The 16,103-nt window shown below is 43.6% G+C and overlaps 1 protein-coding gene across 1 annotated transcript in view; it reads left to right on the top strand.

Annotated features, from left to right (window-relative positions):
- The window catches only part of itsn2a (intersectin 2a), a 48,552-nt gene that overhangs the window by 571 nt on the left and 31,878 nt on the right, over positions 1 to 16,103 (top strand). Inside the window, exons 2-6 of the mRNA XM_030047686.1 lie at positions 5,921 to 5,992; positions 11,548 to 11,640; positions 13,050 to 13,113; positions 13,571 to 13,746; positions 14,306 to 14,530. Coding sequence (XP_029903546.1) covers positions 5,986 to 5,992; positions 11,548 to 11,640; positions 13,050 to 13,113; positions 13,571 to 13,746; positions 14,306 to 14,530 — 565 coding nt within the window. The 5' untranslated portion in view covers positions 5,921 to 5,985. The remainder of the gene's footprint in view (positions 1 to 5,920; positions 5,993 to 11,547; positions 11,641 to 13,049; positions 13,114 to 13,570; positions 13,747 to 14,305; positions 14,531 to 16,103) is intronic.

Here is a 16,103-nt window from a genome sequence, read left to right as displayed (position 1 = left end):
TGCTCACTGGAGACGAGGAGCTCTCCGCTTGGATTTTTCAGCCTCTGTAAAATGCAACCGAGCTGAAAAGCTACAGGAAGATCCCTGTAAGAATCCTGGAACATTGCAGTAGGCACCTTTGGTTTTCAGCCGTGACCCTGTCTTACTTTATAGCATTTTTTTTTTTAATCTCCTTGGGTGTAATGGATATGCATTTTAATGTGTGGTTTTAAAGTTCATGCTGTGCTTGTGGATGTTAGAATCTCCCCTTTAAAAAAGCTTTCATGTACTGAGAGTTGCCTTAGTTGGGTTATTTCCCCCCTTTAAAAGCTATGAAATGATTGATTTAATTTACCAGAAGCCATTGAGTGAATAGCAGTGGAAATCACACACAGGGTGATGTATGTGTGTGTGTGTGTGTGTGTGTGTGTGTGTTATGTGCAATCACTCTCCCTCTGTGCACACTTGTAAATAATTTGATAAGGCAGGCTGGTTCTAATGTGCATTTCTGCTACAGTTTTCTGCGAGATCGCAAAGACAAACTCAGTTTTAACTCAGTTGTGTTCATTATGAACTGCAGTATTGACTAATCAAAGATTGCTGTGTGTGAGTGAGTGAGAGAGAGAGAGAGAGAGAGAGAGAGAGAGAGAGAGAGAGAGAGAGAGAGAGAGAGAGCTTGTTTTGCTGCTGACAGTGAAAGAGAGTGGGCTTTCTTTGCTGAAGTGGCAAAGTCCATCTAACCCGCAGCTCTTTTGACATCTGGCCCCGGCCCAGAAGGCACTGTTGCGCATCCACCTGCCAACAAAACATTACATAACACACACTCACTCACACACACACGCACATATCGCTCTGCTACCTGTGCTGGAGAGAAGGAATTGATAGACTTTAAGGGGGTTTAACCCATTTTCATGTGGGAAAGTGCAGTAGCATGAATCTAAATATTGTTTTGAGGTCAAATCGATGTTATTCTTGGAGGCACGAGTGAAATTCTTGTGCAGGAGCTACAAACCTTACACAGGGCAGCTGGGTTAGGACATGCTGCTGAGTGTGTTTTTGGGGGTGGGGAGTGTAAAGGGAGGGAAAGAGGATCACTGCTCCAACCACTGCTGGAGCTGACCCAAAAATGTATCAAAAGGATAAATGTAAGAATGACTCTTCCTGGTGGAAGATACACCGTGTCCCCGATTTTCACCTGCAACACAACAAAGGAAGGTGTGTCTGTGTGTGTGTGTGTGTGTGTATATATCTGTAGGTCTCCCTGCACTTGTGAATAGGCATAAACTCATACACACACACACACACACACACACACACAGAGGCTTCTTTCTCCTCTGGCTCGGCAATGCTTCCTGGGCTGTGTCCGCTAGAACAGGGTCCCCTTCTGTGTGAGGAGCGTGTGTGTCTGCACACTCACACACACACACACAGGCCCGAACATTCATGCACACATCCGACTGCACCAGTGCGGCGCACACAGGTGTCAATCAGCATGCAGGGCAGAGTCAAAGGGCATTTATTGCAGGAGAGAGGAGGAGGAGGAGGAGGAGGAGCAGACAGCGCACTGTCGTAAAGCCCGGGCCTTGACCCGCTCATCACAAGCCGCTCACTTCCCTTTGATTTGTGCACTCCATCATATTTGCCAAAAAAAATTCAAATTTCTGACGTCGGTATGAAGTTGTCCGGCTGTGACATCATCTTATGAGAATGTGGTGCTACTTTAAAAAAAAAAAAAAAAAAAAAAAATTCTCATAAACCCTGTTGCTTCCATTAGGGCTGCACCATATGGACAAAATTTCATACCCTGATATTTACGCCAAATAGTGATATGATATAAGATATGATTATGGGTTCTCACTTATTATATTATTATATTATAGCACATACCCTTTGGCTATCAGACAGCTGAACTTGCACTGACTTTAATGGTTATGTATATACAGGTTACATTGTAAGTAGCACTTTAACATAACTGCATGCACTTTCAATGCCGCTGGGTATTGCGTATTGCTTATTGTTTACTGTCTGCTTGTGTTTATGCTCGTCTTTTTGAACATGATGTGCTGCTGTACTGTCCTTGTTTATGATATTTATGTCGGAGAGTCTACCAGGACAAATTCCTATCAACTTGTTGACATGGCAATAAATGTATTGAATCTTGAACCTGAAGGGCAGTGAAAATTAAGCATTCTTCCAAAAACAGCATATTAATATTGCACGTTGATAACGATATATTATTCAGCTCTGGCCTCCATGACCTTTGCCTCGCCAGTCATTTATTTCTCTCCTATGTTGCTTAAGAGCCTAAGCGTGTTGGAGGTGCTGCGTTTACAGCATGGGAGGCCGTGCTGCCAGTCTTCCCTCGCCGTTCGTTTTTTTTTGCGTGTTTATGGTAATCATGCAAATGTGACCGAATTAATGTGGTAATAATTGCGGTGCACATGTAGCACTTTCAAGTTTATTCTGAGTAATCACTCATAATTGCCTCGTGTTGCTCCGCTCAGCTGTTGAAACCGAAGCCAGCGCACACAGTTTCTTCATTAAACCAACATTTGTAATTACCTAATTACTCAATGCAAGATTTTCGGCGTCTCCGTCGTGCAATCTGTGTGTTACAGCTCTCATCCAAGACCCGTGTGTCAGGGAAAGAGATTGATGCTTTTCTGAGAGGCTTATCACAAGGCTAGAGTGTGAGCCATGAATACAGGCCTGCGTTTCATTTCTATGCGCTTTCCAGTGGCATAGACTTGCTAAACAGACGTTGATTGAGCGGCTGTCCGGCCTGGCCTGACATTTTTGTCACTTCAGGACTTTCCTTTTCACCGGGACGGAGCCTGGCCCGCTCCCGTTCCTCGCAACGCAACATCAGTCACATCCACGAGGACCGAGCTTCAAGGTAAAATAGATTACAAATGAGTTATTTTGATATTTCCGAGGCATTCGAGTTCTTTTGTCGTGCACTTCGGGGGCGCCCGACGCTGAAAATGGGTCATTGTCAGACCTCGGTGTCAGTGCTCTGTTCTGTTGTGGGTCACAGGCGCTCAGCAGCGTTGACAGAGAGGGCGTGCGTCCCGTGACTCGTGTTGATCCTGTTTTCATTATCCGGGATGTGTCCTGTTTGAGCAGTGGAGGCTCTTCCCCGAGGCGCCGGGAGATACTGATCTTAGCGCGTAAACTGTGCGCTCCTCGGGAGAGAAGGGTGTGTGTGTGTGTGTGTGTGTGTGGGCGGGGGAAGTGAGGGTGCACAAAGGACCCTCGTGCTAAATGTTTGCATAAGAGAGTGTAAACGGCACACATTCACACACACACACACACACACACACACCTCAGGGCACTATTAAGGGTATGTTTCTATGGAAACACTACATATACCTGAAGGGTCGCTCGAATCTATGTGGCCTCCAAGGTCTGGCGCAGGCTGATGACATCACTGTCGAAAGCTCATGCTGAATCAGCCCGATGTTGAGCCTCAGATTCCAACCTGAAGTTGCCAGATTTTGCTCTCCGGTGCTTTGTGCTTCCCAAAAAAGTCAAATGTGTTTCTTTTTTTAGTAACCACCGCTCTTCCTCCGTGTGCACAGGGTTCGTATTAAAATAGAAAGAAAGCAGATTCATGGTTTTGGTATTTGTATGTGGCCTTTTGTTTACTTGGGTGGGTTTGTGTGCGAGAGAGCACAAACACACACACACACGCGTGCTCCAGAACCAGTTCATTATTCTTAAGTAATTGGTAGTGTCGGCATGCACAGGGAATGATTTATACTACAACAAGCACACTCGTCCCCCCTGCAGGAATTCACATGAGGAGAGAGTGAGGGGAAGGGGGAAACCAGTGATGAAGCGATGGTGTAATAAGAGCTGAGGCAGAGGAAGGGAAGAGGGGGAAGCGGGCGGGAGTCATCTCAGAGAAGATAGATGTAAGACTGAGGGATGAATAAGGAAGAGAGGAGCGGATACATGGGGAAAGGATGGAGTGAGCAGGCCGGGGAAACAGATTGTGAAGGAATGATTTGGACAGGCGGCGAGGAAATTGGCCGGACTTGACCAGAAGCACGTCTGAGGGGAAATCACGCTTGCTAGACACAGGGAGAGACAGATGAAATAGGGGGAAATAGACGGGTAGTTCACAGCCAAGGGAAGAGAAGGGGAATAAGGAATAGAATCTGCACAATATAAAGCAAAGGAGGGAGAGAGAGATGCTGGAATGACAGGAATGGCAAGAACGAGAAATTGAGCGGAGAGTGGAAAGGAGAAGATGTGAATTGTGCGTTCAGCGAGGAGGAAAAGAGTGATTGATACATGTGACGGGGGAAGAACTGTGGCACTGCAACACAAGAGAATTTAACAACAACAGGACCAGAGCAAAGGAAGGGTATTAATAGCAGGAGAAATTCAAGAAGAGAGGACTGATGGAAACTCTGCCTTCAGAGTTTTTTTTGCGTCGCCGTCTGCTGGAAGACGCCACATGCAGCACGGCTCACTCCAATCTGAGAGCATTTCATGCATGGTTTCTCATCTGTCCCCCCTCTCTCCCACCCCCCCCCCCCCCCCCCCCCCCCCCCCACCCCCTCCCCTTTGGGACTGTGCCACAGATCCCACACAAGAATTTCATCAGGTGGGCCCGACGGGCTGCCTGCACGTCAGGATGGAAGTCATCCCATTAAATTTGAGTCATATGCAAATGAGAACGTACACACAGCAGGTAAAATGTCAGTGAGAATGGGGAGTAGAGTGGCAGCATGGAGGGTTAGGGTGATCAGGGCCAGTTTTGCTGTTACACACACACACACACACACACACACACACACACACACACACACCAGAACCAAATTATTCATTGATTTGAGCAGGCTTGTGTGAATGACCGTAGTGCATGAATGCAAAGGCGCCAGGGATGAATGAGGATGTAAAATATATAAATATCGCAGTGCAATTATTTTGACTGCAGTTGCGGTCGTGATTTATGTATGATTCACAATTTTAGTGGGCATGATCATTTTTGCCACCTAATTTTTATTCCCAAGTCAAGTCAAGTCTTTATTGTCATTTCTGCAGTATGTTAGGAAACATGCTGCAGAGTGAAAGATTGACTCTCCAAGTGCAATATGGAGTGGACACGATTTAAAACAGACATTTAAACAGTTTCAGCTCCAGTGATCTGGTTATTTGATTATTTCTTCCTTGAGCATTCCGGTATATTAATATTTGCTTAATATTTGCTTTGTATTTTGAAGCTGTTTGGGATGTGCTGATCGATTAATCAGCCATTTGCAATGGATTCAGCCCTGGTGGATGCATGTGGTTATTTTTTTGCCGTGCATTTTTCCGTATTCAGGCAAAAGAGAGAGAGGCCACGTGCAGAGGATTGTAACGCGGTGGATGGGACTTTGATGGGGAAATGCCAAAGAGAAGTGAACAATGGGAAAATGAAGAGGCACTAACAGAGCGCTGGCTTAAGCAGCCGTGTGTAATCTGCCAGCGGACACTGAGAAATGCCGCCTCCCCTCTGGACCCCCATCCTCCTCTTCCCCGTGTCTGCTTCTCTGTTTTTGGCATTGTTCTTCTACCTCTAACTTTCCCCGTCCCCGTCTCTTCCTCTCTTCTTCTCTTCTCGCCCCCCACCCCTCCCACCTCCCTGTAATTTGTCCCCATCTTGCCCCTTCCTCGCTCTTTATTCCCTCGATCCTCGTGGTGTAAGCCGCTCAGCGCGCCCTCCTCGCATTGTTAACGGGTCGATTTTTTTTTTCCCTCTTCACTCTTTCCCACTTCCTCACATATTCGTATCCTTTTTTTTTTTTTTTTATTACCGTTTTCCCTCTGTCACTCGCATGCTTGCTCCTCCTCGATCTTGTAAAATGCTGATACTCGTTGCACTGTGACACAAATCACATGCTCACACCTCTCTCTCTCTCTCTCTCTCTCTCTCTCTCTTTCTCTGCAGATGTCTGAGAGCGAGCCAGTCTGAGTAGAGGACCTCCCCTCTGCCCGCACTCCCCACCTGCAGCCATGAATGGTGAGAACAACCCTCTGTGTGTGTGTGTGTGTGTGTGTGTGTGCTGTCTGTCTGTCTGTTTGCGTATAGGAGGCAGATGTTCAGTTTGTGTGTTTCAGCGTGTTGGTAGGTGTTTATAATGGGAGGAATGGACAAGCCTGAGCCTCTGTGTTGTATGAAAAATGTTAATGAAATATTGATCTGGCAGTGGAGTGAAGGCTCAGACTGTCTCCGGCACCCAGCACTTTGATCCTGTGATTTTTTTTTCCTTATTTTTTAAGGTTTTGTTTTGCATCTCTGCTTTGTTTGATAGTTATAGAAGAGAGGCAGACAGAGAGAGGAAAGGCAGGGTTTGAACCCCGGCTGCTGCCTGCCTGTGATTTTTGTTTCTTGACATTGTTTAAAAACATGAAAATATGCCTTGAGGAAATATATAACAACTCATCACCTCGAGCTACGAAGACTTAATTTATGCAAATCTTAAAAGTTATGTTGGTATGATGGGTTTTGTCGTTTGTCGTAGAGTGGTTACACTTAGAGTGTGTGTGCCTGGACACCTTGTCCCTGATGCTGTTATGCTCACTCTTGGAGGTGATGCATCTCTTTTGTCCTTGTGCAAGATTGATGTGGACAAAACTGCTCAATAGCAGTTATGTGTGTGTGTGTGTGTGTGTGTGTGTGTGTGTGTGCGCGTGTGTCTGCACTTGTTAACCTTCTTGCACTGGCTTTTGATCATAAGTACTTGCCAAGTACTTGCCACTCTCTCTGCTTCAGGCCCCCATTGGGAAATGTCTAAGATGTGTGTGTGTGTGTGTGTGTGTGTTTAGACTACACCTCATCCGCATGACTGCCAACCCTCGGTGTCGGCCAATAAGAGTGACACCACCTACTGGATAGATACTGGAATACAAAAAAATATTTGTTTATGATGAGTTACTGCTTTGGAAAAGTACATGGGAGGCAGAGCTCTTTGCGTTATTGCACTCACACTAATATGACCAGATTACGCTGCAGTGAGCCAACTGGAAAGTCATTAGTCTTGAATTCTCCAAAAAAAAAAAAAAAAAGCAGGTGCAGAGTGTGAAGCGGTCCCAGAGCAGACGAGGTTCTCTTCAGGGCATGTCTGCAGCGCGGGGAGCCTGCTCTACCACCGTCGCTATCTGAAACATCAACTTGTCCTCCCCAGGTGAAGCGTTTGATATGGAAATAGTTATGGAAGCAGTGATATGGTTTCCCCGGATGACTCGGCATGGGCGTCTGGAGGTTCGACTGAACGTGTCTCCTAAGGGGCCGCACGGCGCCAAGACAACAGCGGTGCACACACTTGCAAAGGAAAGCAAAACTCTCCGAGGGAAAGGCTCTGTGTGGTTGCTGTAAACGCTGCACAGGCGCTGTTGTCGGTGGAAGCTCATGCAGGAGACGATATCGCAGACGTTTGTCTGTTGTTGGACAATATTTCCTCAGTCCTGGCTGTAGCACCCTTGTGCACTGCAAAAACTCAAAATCTTACCAAGATTATTTGTCGTATTTCAAGTCAAAAATGTCTTATTTCTAGTCAAAATATCTCATTACACTTAAAATAAGACATGATCACCTCAGAAGTAACTTGTTTTTAGACAATTGTCTCTTGTTTCAAGTGAAAATTTGCTTGAAACAAGTGAAAATTTGCTTGTTTCATTGGCAAAATTTGTTTCTTGTTTCTAGCTAATTTTCACTTATTTCAAGTGAATTTTCACTTTTTCCACTGGCAAATTTTGCCAATGAAACAAGCAAATTTTCACTTGTTTCAAGCAAATTTTCACTTGAAACAAGTGAAAATTGTCTAAAAACAAGTTACTTCTGAGGTGATCATGTCTTATTTTAAGTGTAATGAGATATTTTGACTTGAAATAAGACAAATAATCTTGGTAAGATTTTACGTTTTTGCAGTGTGTATTCGCTTGAGAGTTCCTGCTTTTTTTTTTTTTTTTTTTTTTTTTTTTTTTTACTGGTCAGAATGCTATCTCAAATATATAATAATGTGTGTTAGTTGCGGCAGATATGTTTGTTACTTGGATATAATTTATTTATTCAGTTATTAGTTTTAACCAGGCAGGTCAGTGAAGAACATTAACATTGACAGCCTGGCAAAAGGCCTCTTAGTGGGCACTTGGGAAAAACTGCAACAAGACAAAAAGACAAGCAGAAAGCAGTAAAAACAGTCATGTTGAACAAGCTGGGTTGCCACAGCTAAGACCTGAAGACAGAATACGGCATAAAAATAACAAGAAAAGCACTAAGATGAGTTAACACTTGACAAAAACACCCACCCACGCTGACTTCCAGGGCCAAATTGCTAATTCTTCATTGCAGAAACGTAATGTTATGGTCAAGGAATTTCTTTTCTTGTTGTTTTTTTTTCCCCCCCAGATGTCTTTCTGTTGTTGTGCATTCATAAAAAGCTGTGCAAGGCTTTACACTCTGAAAACTCTACAGCCTCACTGACTCTTTGGTCTCTATATGCTGCCAATGCTGAAATTTGGCACCTCTTTATCTGGCTGCACATTGAGCGGCCATATGTTTCCAGCCCGAGCGCCGGGTCCCAGAAGACCCCCGCGGTTTTTGCCGTCGCTGCGTAAGAAGCTTTGCTGCGCCCCACTTCTCGGCCGCGCGCTGAATCAACTGACAGCCCCGAGTATGTGGCCATGCTACTGACATGTCCCACCGGCGCTGTGCTAAATATCGCCTCCCCTCTCCGCTCACAATAGTTTCTAAAAGAGGCCTGTCACCGGAACGAGACAATGTGAAGCATACTCACATCTCAGTGTGAGATTAATTACTCTCTCCTCTTTTTATGTGTGCGTTTTTGCTGACGACGCCAGAAGTAGGTCAGGCAGTGCGAGCGGCTCACATTGATACCGTCTGGGGAAAAGCATATACCTGAGCAGGTGTTGCCGTGGTGACTCGGGGCTTGTTTGGATATTGAAAGTGGCTCAAGGTGATTGGCCGAGGGAGGGGTGTGTTTGCCGACAAACAGACGTTTCTCAGGTGAACGGCTGGCCGTGACATTTTCTGTTTGCTGCACCGACATTTAAACATGTGCATTGGTCGATGTATGCTGAAACCATGAAAAAATCATCTTTCTCCCTCAAACTCAGTATTTTCTTTCATTTCAGCACAGACTGGCCTGAGGAGCATACACCCTGTTAGGCCGTTGTGTCATTCCTCAGTGATTTGTGTGTGTGTGTGTGTGTGTGTGTGTGTGTGTGTGTGTGTGTGTGTGTGTGTGTGTATGGTCGGGCAAAGGCTGGCTGGGTGTTTGCGTTGGCATCAGAGGGGAGGTTCCATCATGGGCAGAGTGGTATTTCCTGTCCATGGTGAATAAATTACAGCCCTGATACCGGCTCTGCATTAAGAAATAGTTCAAAGAATTGTGCCCTAACTTCAAATATGCCGTATCATTACTACTTTGAGATTTTTTTTTTCCTCCTCCAGAACTCCGTCTCTTCATTCCTGCTGTCTGAATCATTTATATCCAGCAGATACGAGGACGAATGGAGAGCTCGCAGTTTCACAAGACCCATTATTTAGGTTAATGGGAAAAGTTTGGAGCTTTTTGAGCCCCTGTGCAAGTTATCTTCTGTTCGTAACACTGGAGGGGAAATCAGAGGGAGGTTATGAAGTGCCTCATAAAATAATCTCAGGTAAAATATGTACAGAAAATATAATCTTTTTTAATCTCCTGACGGCCATCATTTAAATAGAAATGTGATTATGTAAAGCACCCCTGTCTGTGACGCTGCATAAATTAAATTCACTTACTTATTGATCTGTGTAATTGTCACCATCTGTGTATTCATTTTAATATTGAAGTGTATGGGGACCATGCAGCATGCTGATTCGGCACTTTAACCCTTTATAGGGCAAGTGACTATTTTTAGTAATTTCAGAAATTTTACATATCAGGCCCATCTCCTGTCTCAGTTAGTTCAATAATCATTCGGTCTTCACCCAGCCAATCAGCAAAGATCGCTCTACATCCCAGGTCACATGATTGTGGCATTTGACCAATCTCAATGGCTTTGATGTTCTATTACAAAATGGAAATTTTAGAAAAATTTTATAGAAGTAATAAAGTCCTGTCATGTTCTCTAATAACAGTCTAGGGCTGTTTTTTTGAATTTCAAAGTATTTCAATGAGTGGCCTATAAAGGGTTAAATAGAACTGATTGATTGATTGATTGATTGAAGACCAGCTTCCCCGCACGCCGAAACTCTCGTCTTTGTCAGGTTGTTGTGAAGAGTCTTTGTCAACATTTTGCCAGCGCTCTGCTCCGGCGCGGTTGCCATGGCAACAGCTGCCGGCGTCCGGCGGGCTCGTCTGTTTGGTCGAGCCGTCTGAGGCAGAGCGGCTTTGGCAGTGAGCATGCGCGAGAGGAAATTGGATTATTTTAGTCTCATTGTCTTGACTGCCTGTATTTGTTATACTTGGTGTGGAAATGTTCATATTAGTCCATTAACACTGTCTGATTCCATTACAGCGACGCAGGTTATTTCACTGTCTGACGGCGCTTTTCAGCACCTGCTCAGCTGTCTGAGTCCCCTCACTGTATCCGACTTCTCTTTTTCAGCCTTCAGATCTCGTTATCCAACTCCTGCACTTCATTCTGCCCCGTCTTTATTCAGCACCTCCACAAGCTCGCCGTTCTTTGAGCACGGATGGCTCTTTGCGTACGGGAGGCAAAGTCCATTCAGCCTTTGAGTCGCCTCTTTTAATGCTGAGGATCTAATCTAATGATGATAATCTAAGCAGGGGGCAGAGGTTTCAAATCAGAAGGAAAAGGCTTCCGGTGAATCACCAGTGTTACAATGTTGTGAGACTGTGAGACCAATTAGTATGATTTTTTTTTTTTTTTTTTGAATTCCACAGGCACCCTCATGATTAATTGATCATAGACTCTAATGCTAAAATATTCCTCCCCCTCGATTAGCGAATTTTTATTATGTTGACTAAGAATTGAGCTTCATACCTCTCGCACAGCACATTCGACTTCATATTTAATTCATGGCCAACCCCCAACTTACCTTGAGATATGCACAAGTGGAGTGGAGTGAAAGAAGCTGACTGGACATTTTTATACATTAATCATTGTCGGGAGTTGGTTAAGAGATGTTTCATCTGAGGGGGGGGGGGGCGTCTCGTTTGGGAGGGAAATTATGCAGAATTTTTTTGGAGGGTGAAGAGAAAAGACATATTGGATTCTGTAGCATTTGTGCTTTGGGGACTCTGTGTGTGTGTGTTTGCGTGTGTGTGTGTGTGTGTCTGGATAGAAGAACAGGGTATAGTCTGCATAATACAGTTTGCAAATTTGTTTTCTCTCTCCTGCTCTCCTCTTCCCTGCAAATGGCACCTTAGGGTGGAGTATATGTTTTCTGTTTTCTCTTACAAATTATATTGTCACTTGTAAAAATGTTTGGGGGCTGCAGAATGCAACGTGTTGTTTTTACAGATGCCCGGGGTGGTCACAAGGGTTACTCAGTTCATGCAGCAACTTTTTGCATGTTTTGTGTGTCTTCCTGTCCTCCTGCATGTCCAGGTGGAGCCAGTGTGTGGGCCATCACTCCAGAGGAGAGAGGGAAACATGATAAACAGTTTGACTCCCTCACTCCCATCCTCGGCTATGTCTCAGGTAGGCTTGAAAATCACAACAAACAGATTAATATCATGTTAAAACTAGAGCTAGGACGTGGATAGCTCAAATATATCTTTTAAAAAACTTGCCAACATATAAGGAAGTCCTAATAGCAGAATTCTGGTAGTTCACATATGGAAATATAATATAGAGCATGTACATGTAGGGGATTTCTATACATGCACATGCATAAAATTGATTCAAATTTGACCCATTTTCATATATGGACATATACAACATATAATGCACACACAGGCTCTTCCCATTGTCCCCACCAGCCATAATTGTCATATATGTGTATTTAGCAGGTATAGGTGCACATACATGACCATAAAAGGGCATTATGTGTTTTGTATAGATGTTACATACATGGGTAATGTTATATACAGAGGCAGGGGATATATGTTTGGTCCATACATGACTATTATGTAACATATAACAGCATTTCTTAAGTGTATGGTTGAATACAATATGTTCATATAATGTGTTTTCATATGGGCTGGTACCAGTACAGGTCTGTATGAAAGGCTGCCTTAAAGTGAAGGGATGCAATTTTCTGACCTTATTAGACTGTTCTAGCTGTTCTATTATTTGCCTCTACCTGCTTGGTCATCATATCCGTGTTACATATAAATATCTTATGAAAGCACTAACAGTCGTCCCTACAGCAGGAGTCACAATATTGATATTAAGGAATCTGGTCAAAGATATTGTGATATTTCTTTTTTGTCCATCTCACCCAGCCTTAATATAGGCTACATCAGAGTAAGATTTGATTATGTGCTCTCATTTTGATTTAGCATGACTGCAACATGATGAGTGTTTAAACATAGGCTAAAGCTGCATGAAATCTGATTTTCCATTAAATTTCCCATTAAGTAGCTTCAAAGTTTGATTTTTTTTCCCCCCCTGTATTGTAGGACACTGTCACACGTAATCTGCATCTACGGCTTGCAACGCCTCACTGAAGCTACAGCTATCTTATAATGAGTGAAACATCCAAAGCCAATATGCCATTGATTTATGGCTGCACCCTTACATCAAATAGTAACTATCTAGATGTATTCTGAATCACTTCATCCACATTTCCCTGTAATGCAGCAGGCCATGTTGGGTATCTTTGGAAACTTTGGGTTCTCCACTAGAATTTAAAACAAAGTTCTGTGGGTTTGAACAAAGCTCAACAGCGCAGCATGCATTTGTAATCATGAACTCGCTGATCCGACTGGCAGCTTAGAATACAAACACTGACTTCCAGGGTGAGTTATCAAGTTGCATAAATACTGTTGCTAACATTTTCAAATCTTGGTGTCAGCCTGGTGCCTTGGTATCCGTTCTTATGAGAGCCCCGTAACCGAGAAAAGTGCCTCTCTGTCTGAAAAGCCGTGTTTTTTGTTTGTTGGCAGGAGAGCAGGCCAGGAAATTCTTCCTGCAGTCTGGTCTGCCTGCCCCCGTCCTGGCAGAGATCTGGTAAGGACCCAGCTTCATGACCTAATGAGGCATCACCCTAAATGTCTGCTGTTCCACTGAAATAACTAGGTCAGTTTGGCCGCTTTGTTTTTAGTCAAGGCAGGGTCTGTACAGGGACGACCAGTGACGGCCTGTTAGCTCAGCTTCCTGTTGAGCGCTCACTTCCTGCACAGCCTGCCCCACCCAGTCATTATATACTGTGTGTGTGTGTGTGTGTGTGTGTGTGTGTTTTGATATGTATGACTGACATTCTTGCTGTAGCCTGGGATCCAATTCCATCAGACCCTTAATAAAGAAAAAAAACACTGTGAGCACTTTGCTTTGAAAAAGATTGATGTGTCCTGCACCTCGCAGTTTTGTCCCTTCACAAATCATCTTGTTCTACCTCTTCTCTCTCTCTCTCTCTCTCTCTCTCTCTCTCTCTCTCTCTCTCTCTCCCTCCCTCTCTCTCTCTCAGGAACCTCGCTGACCTGGACAGTGATGGCAAGATGGATAGACTAGAGTTCTCCATTGCCATGAAGCTAATCAAACTCAAGCTTCAGGGGCGGGGCTTGCCCCCCTCTCTGCCAATCATAATGAAGCAGCCTCCCATCTGCAACCCCTCCTCAACCATCACATCGTCATCACGCTTCGGTAACAACAAAGATGCTAATGCCCCATTTTAGCCTCACTTATCTCAACTTAACCCTTTGAAACCTGGGGAGCCTGTGGGCTTTTATTTTACCCCCTTAACAAAATTCACTTTATTTCTTTTTTTTTTTTTTTAGGTGATTTTCTTGAACAGTTGTTTGTAATTCTCTTGTAATGTAATTTTAGATAAATAAATAGATAGATACTCGCAGTTTTTCAGCAGTATCCTCAGATTACAGATTAAATAAATAAAAAATAAAGAATAAGATCTTAGTACAACTTTAAATATACTACAAATATACTACAACTTTAAATGTAATAATGTCAAATATAATATGCCTCCCACTATATAGTAATTTCCCACTAATGTTGTTTTAGTCGGCCTACTTTTGTGATAAGTTTTTTCAAGTTTTCAGATAGTTTTCCAAGAGTAGGAGGCAACACAAGTCTTGCTGATTAGCAAGATAAAACTTTTACTGACCGAATTGGTACAGTTTAATATTTAATATTTTGTCACCGCTGTCTTCCCCTTGGTTTACTTCTGTATATTCCCTCCTTGTAGGAATGGGTTCGATGCCCAACCTGTCTGTCGGCATGCAGCCCATGTCAGCGATGTCTGCCATGCCCCTCCTGACGCCCATCCCAGTCAACCCCCCCATGCCCTCCATGCAGCCGCTGGTGCCGACGCCGATGACGCTGCCGCTCATCACCACCCTGGGAAACTCAGCAGGACTGCCCAACGGCAATGCCAACCTCCTCACCCCGTCCCCTGTTCCCAACACCACAGGTGAGGCGGGCTTCACGGGAAATGAGCTCTATTTTGAGTCATTAAAAGCCCACATGTTTGATGTGTACATACTGGCTGATGGGCCCTGGATTTTGAAACAAGAGGAGACAATAAGTCACTGTGTGTATTTGAACGTTACCTGTGTCCTGCCTTTTAAATGGCCTATTTATTCTCTTAAACATATAACATGACAAGGTAAAATGCTATGTATGTGTTATTTATTTGTATGTTTAGATTTTACTGTATTTGTGGTTGTTTGTTTGTAAACCCTTTTGAAAAGTGCTTTATACATATAGCTATTATTATGAATGTGTCAGAACCATTCAGTAGAAACGTCATGGAAACAGCATGTAAACCGTGGACAAATTAAATTAGATTTGCAGCGACACACAAATAAATAAGAAAGGCAAGAAACGCCAAAAAAAAAAGAAATGAATTCATAGGGAAATGATTAAGTTAATAATAATTAACAAAAATAAATTGGGGAAATAAATATAGAAATACTAATTAAGGTCATTTGTATCTGAATTGATTAAATTATGTATGCATTTGTTTGTTGAATTAATTAGTAGTGTTTTCATTTTCTTTTTCTTCTTCTTCTTCAAGATAATGAAAAGGCTGAACACTCCGCAGCGCAGCGTGACAGGGCTTTAGGAGAGTGCGCTTTGTTTGACGCTTTGATTTTAATACTGCGGAAATTTTGTCGTTATGGTGCAGCGAGACGAGAAACGACGGCTTTGGCATTACTGGAAGACAACGGCAGACTTTGAGAGTGTATAGTATTAAGTATATGTTGGAGATATGCGCATTATGGAAGTAGCTTTTAAGATTGTCTCCATTTTTTTTTTTTTTTTTTTTACCATTTGACAAATTTACTGGAGCAGCGATATGAGATTGATTCCAGGATGCTTAAAAACCTTTCACAGATTATCGGAGCAGAAAGCCTCCACCTGTTGCTTTCTAACATTGTGCACACAGCATGAACCGTTAATAATAAATGTGTGTGTGCATGTTTCCGTTTTTTGTGTACATGAATTTGTGCGGTGCCGTTTCTCAAAATCTGACTTGACTTCTAAGTGTGTGTTGAATATTTGGTGTATCAGGGCTGCAAGTTAACCAGCTTATCACTGCATCTGTGGCGGATCCAATGTTAATGCATGCAAAAGTCTGCGTATGGGTGTGTGCGTGTGTGTGTGTGTATTGGGGTATGCAGTAAGAAATGCCTGTCATCACCAAGGAGACGAGTAGTTATCATCACTGCATTCTTTCCTGCAGATACTTGTACGTATTATATTTCTGAGAAAAGGGCTGTGGATATGCCGTGTGCATACATTACATGTGCACAAACATCCTTCTCTCTTTGCATCTCTTCATTATTCTCTCCGTCTGTCTTTGGTAACGCTGTGTCTGCGCTCTCTCCGGCTCGCTTTATGTTCAAGTCAGATCCTCAGCTGTGAAATTAGCAATCTAATGAGGAGGAGTGTGGAATCATTCTCCGACGTTGTTTGGTGTTCCCTCGTTTTTTTTTATCTGTGCTGAGGAGAGAGCGGCACCGTGGCTCTCGAGGCTAACC

The sequence above is a fragment of the Myripristis murdjan genome, chromosome 24 (genome assembly GCF_902150065.1).
Source record: "Myripristis murdjan chromosome 24, fMyrMur1.1, whole genome shotgun sequence".
Lineage (NCBI taxonomy): Eukaryota > Metazoa > Chordata > Actinopteri > Holocentriformes > Holocentridae > Myripristis > Myripristis murdjan.
The sequence above is the reverse complement of the archived record's forward strand: the minus strand, read 5'-3'. Positions and strand labels throughout refer to the sequence as shown.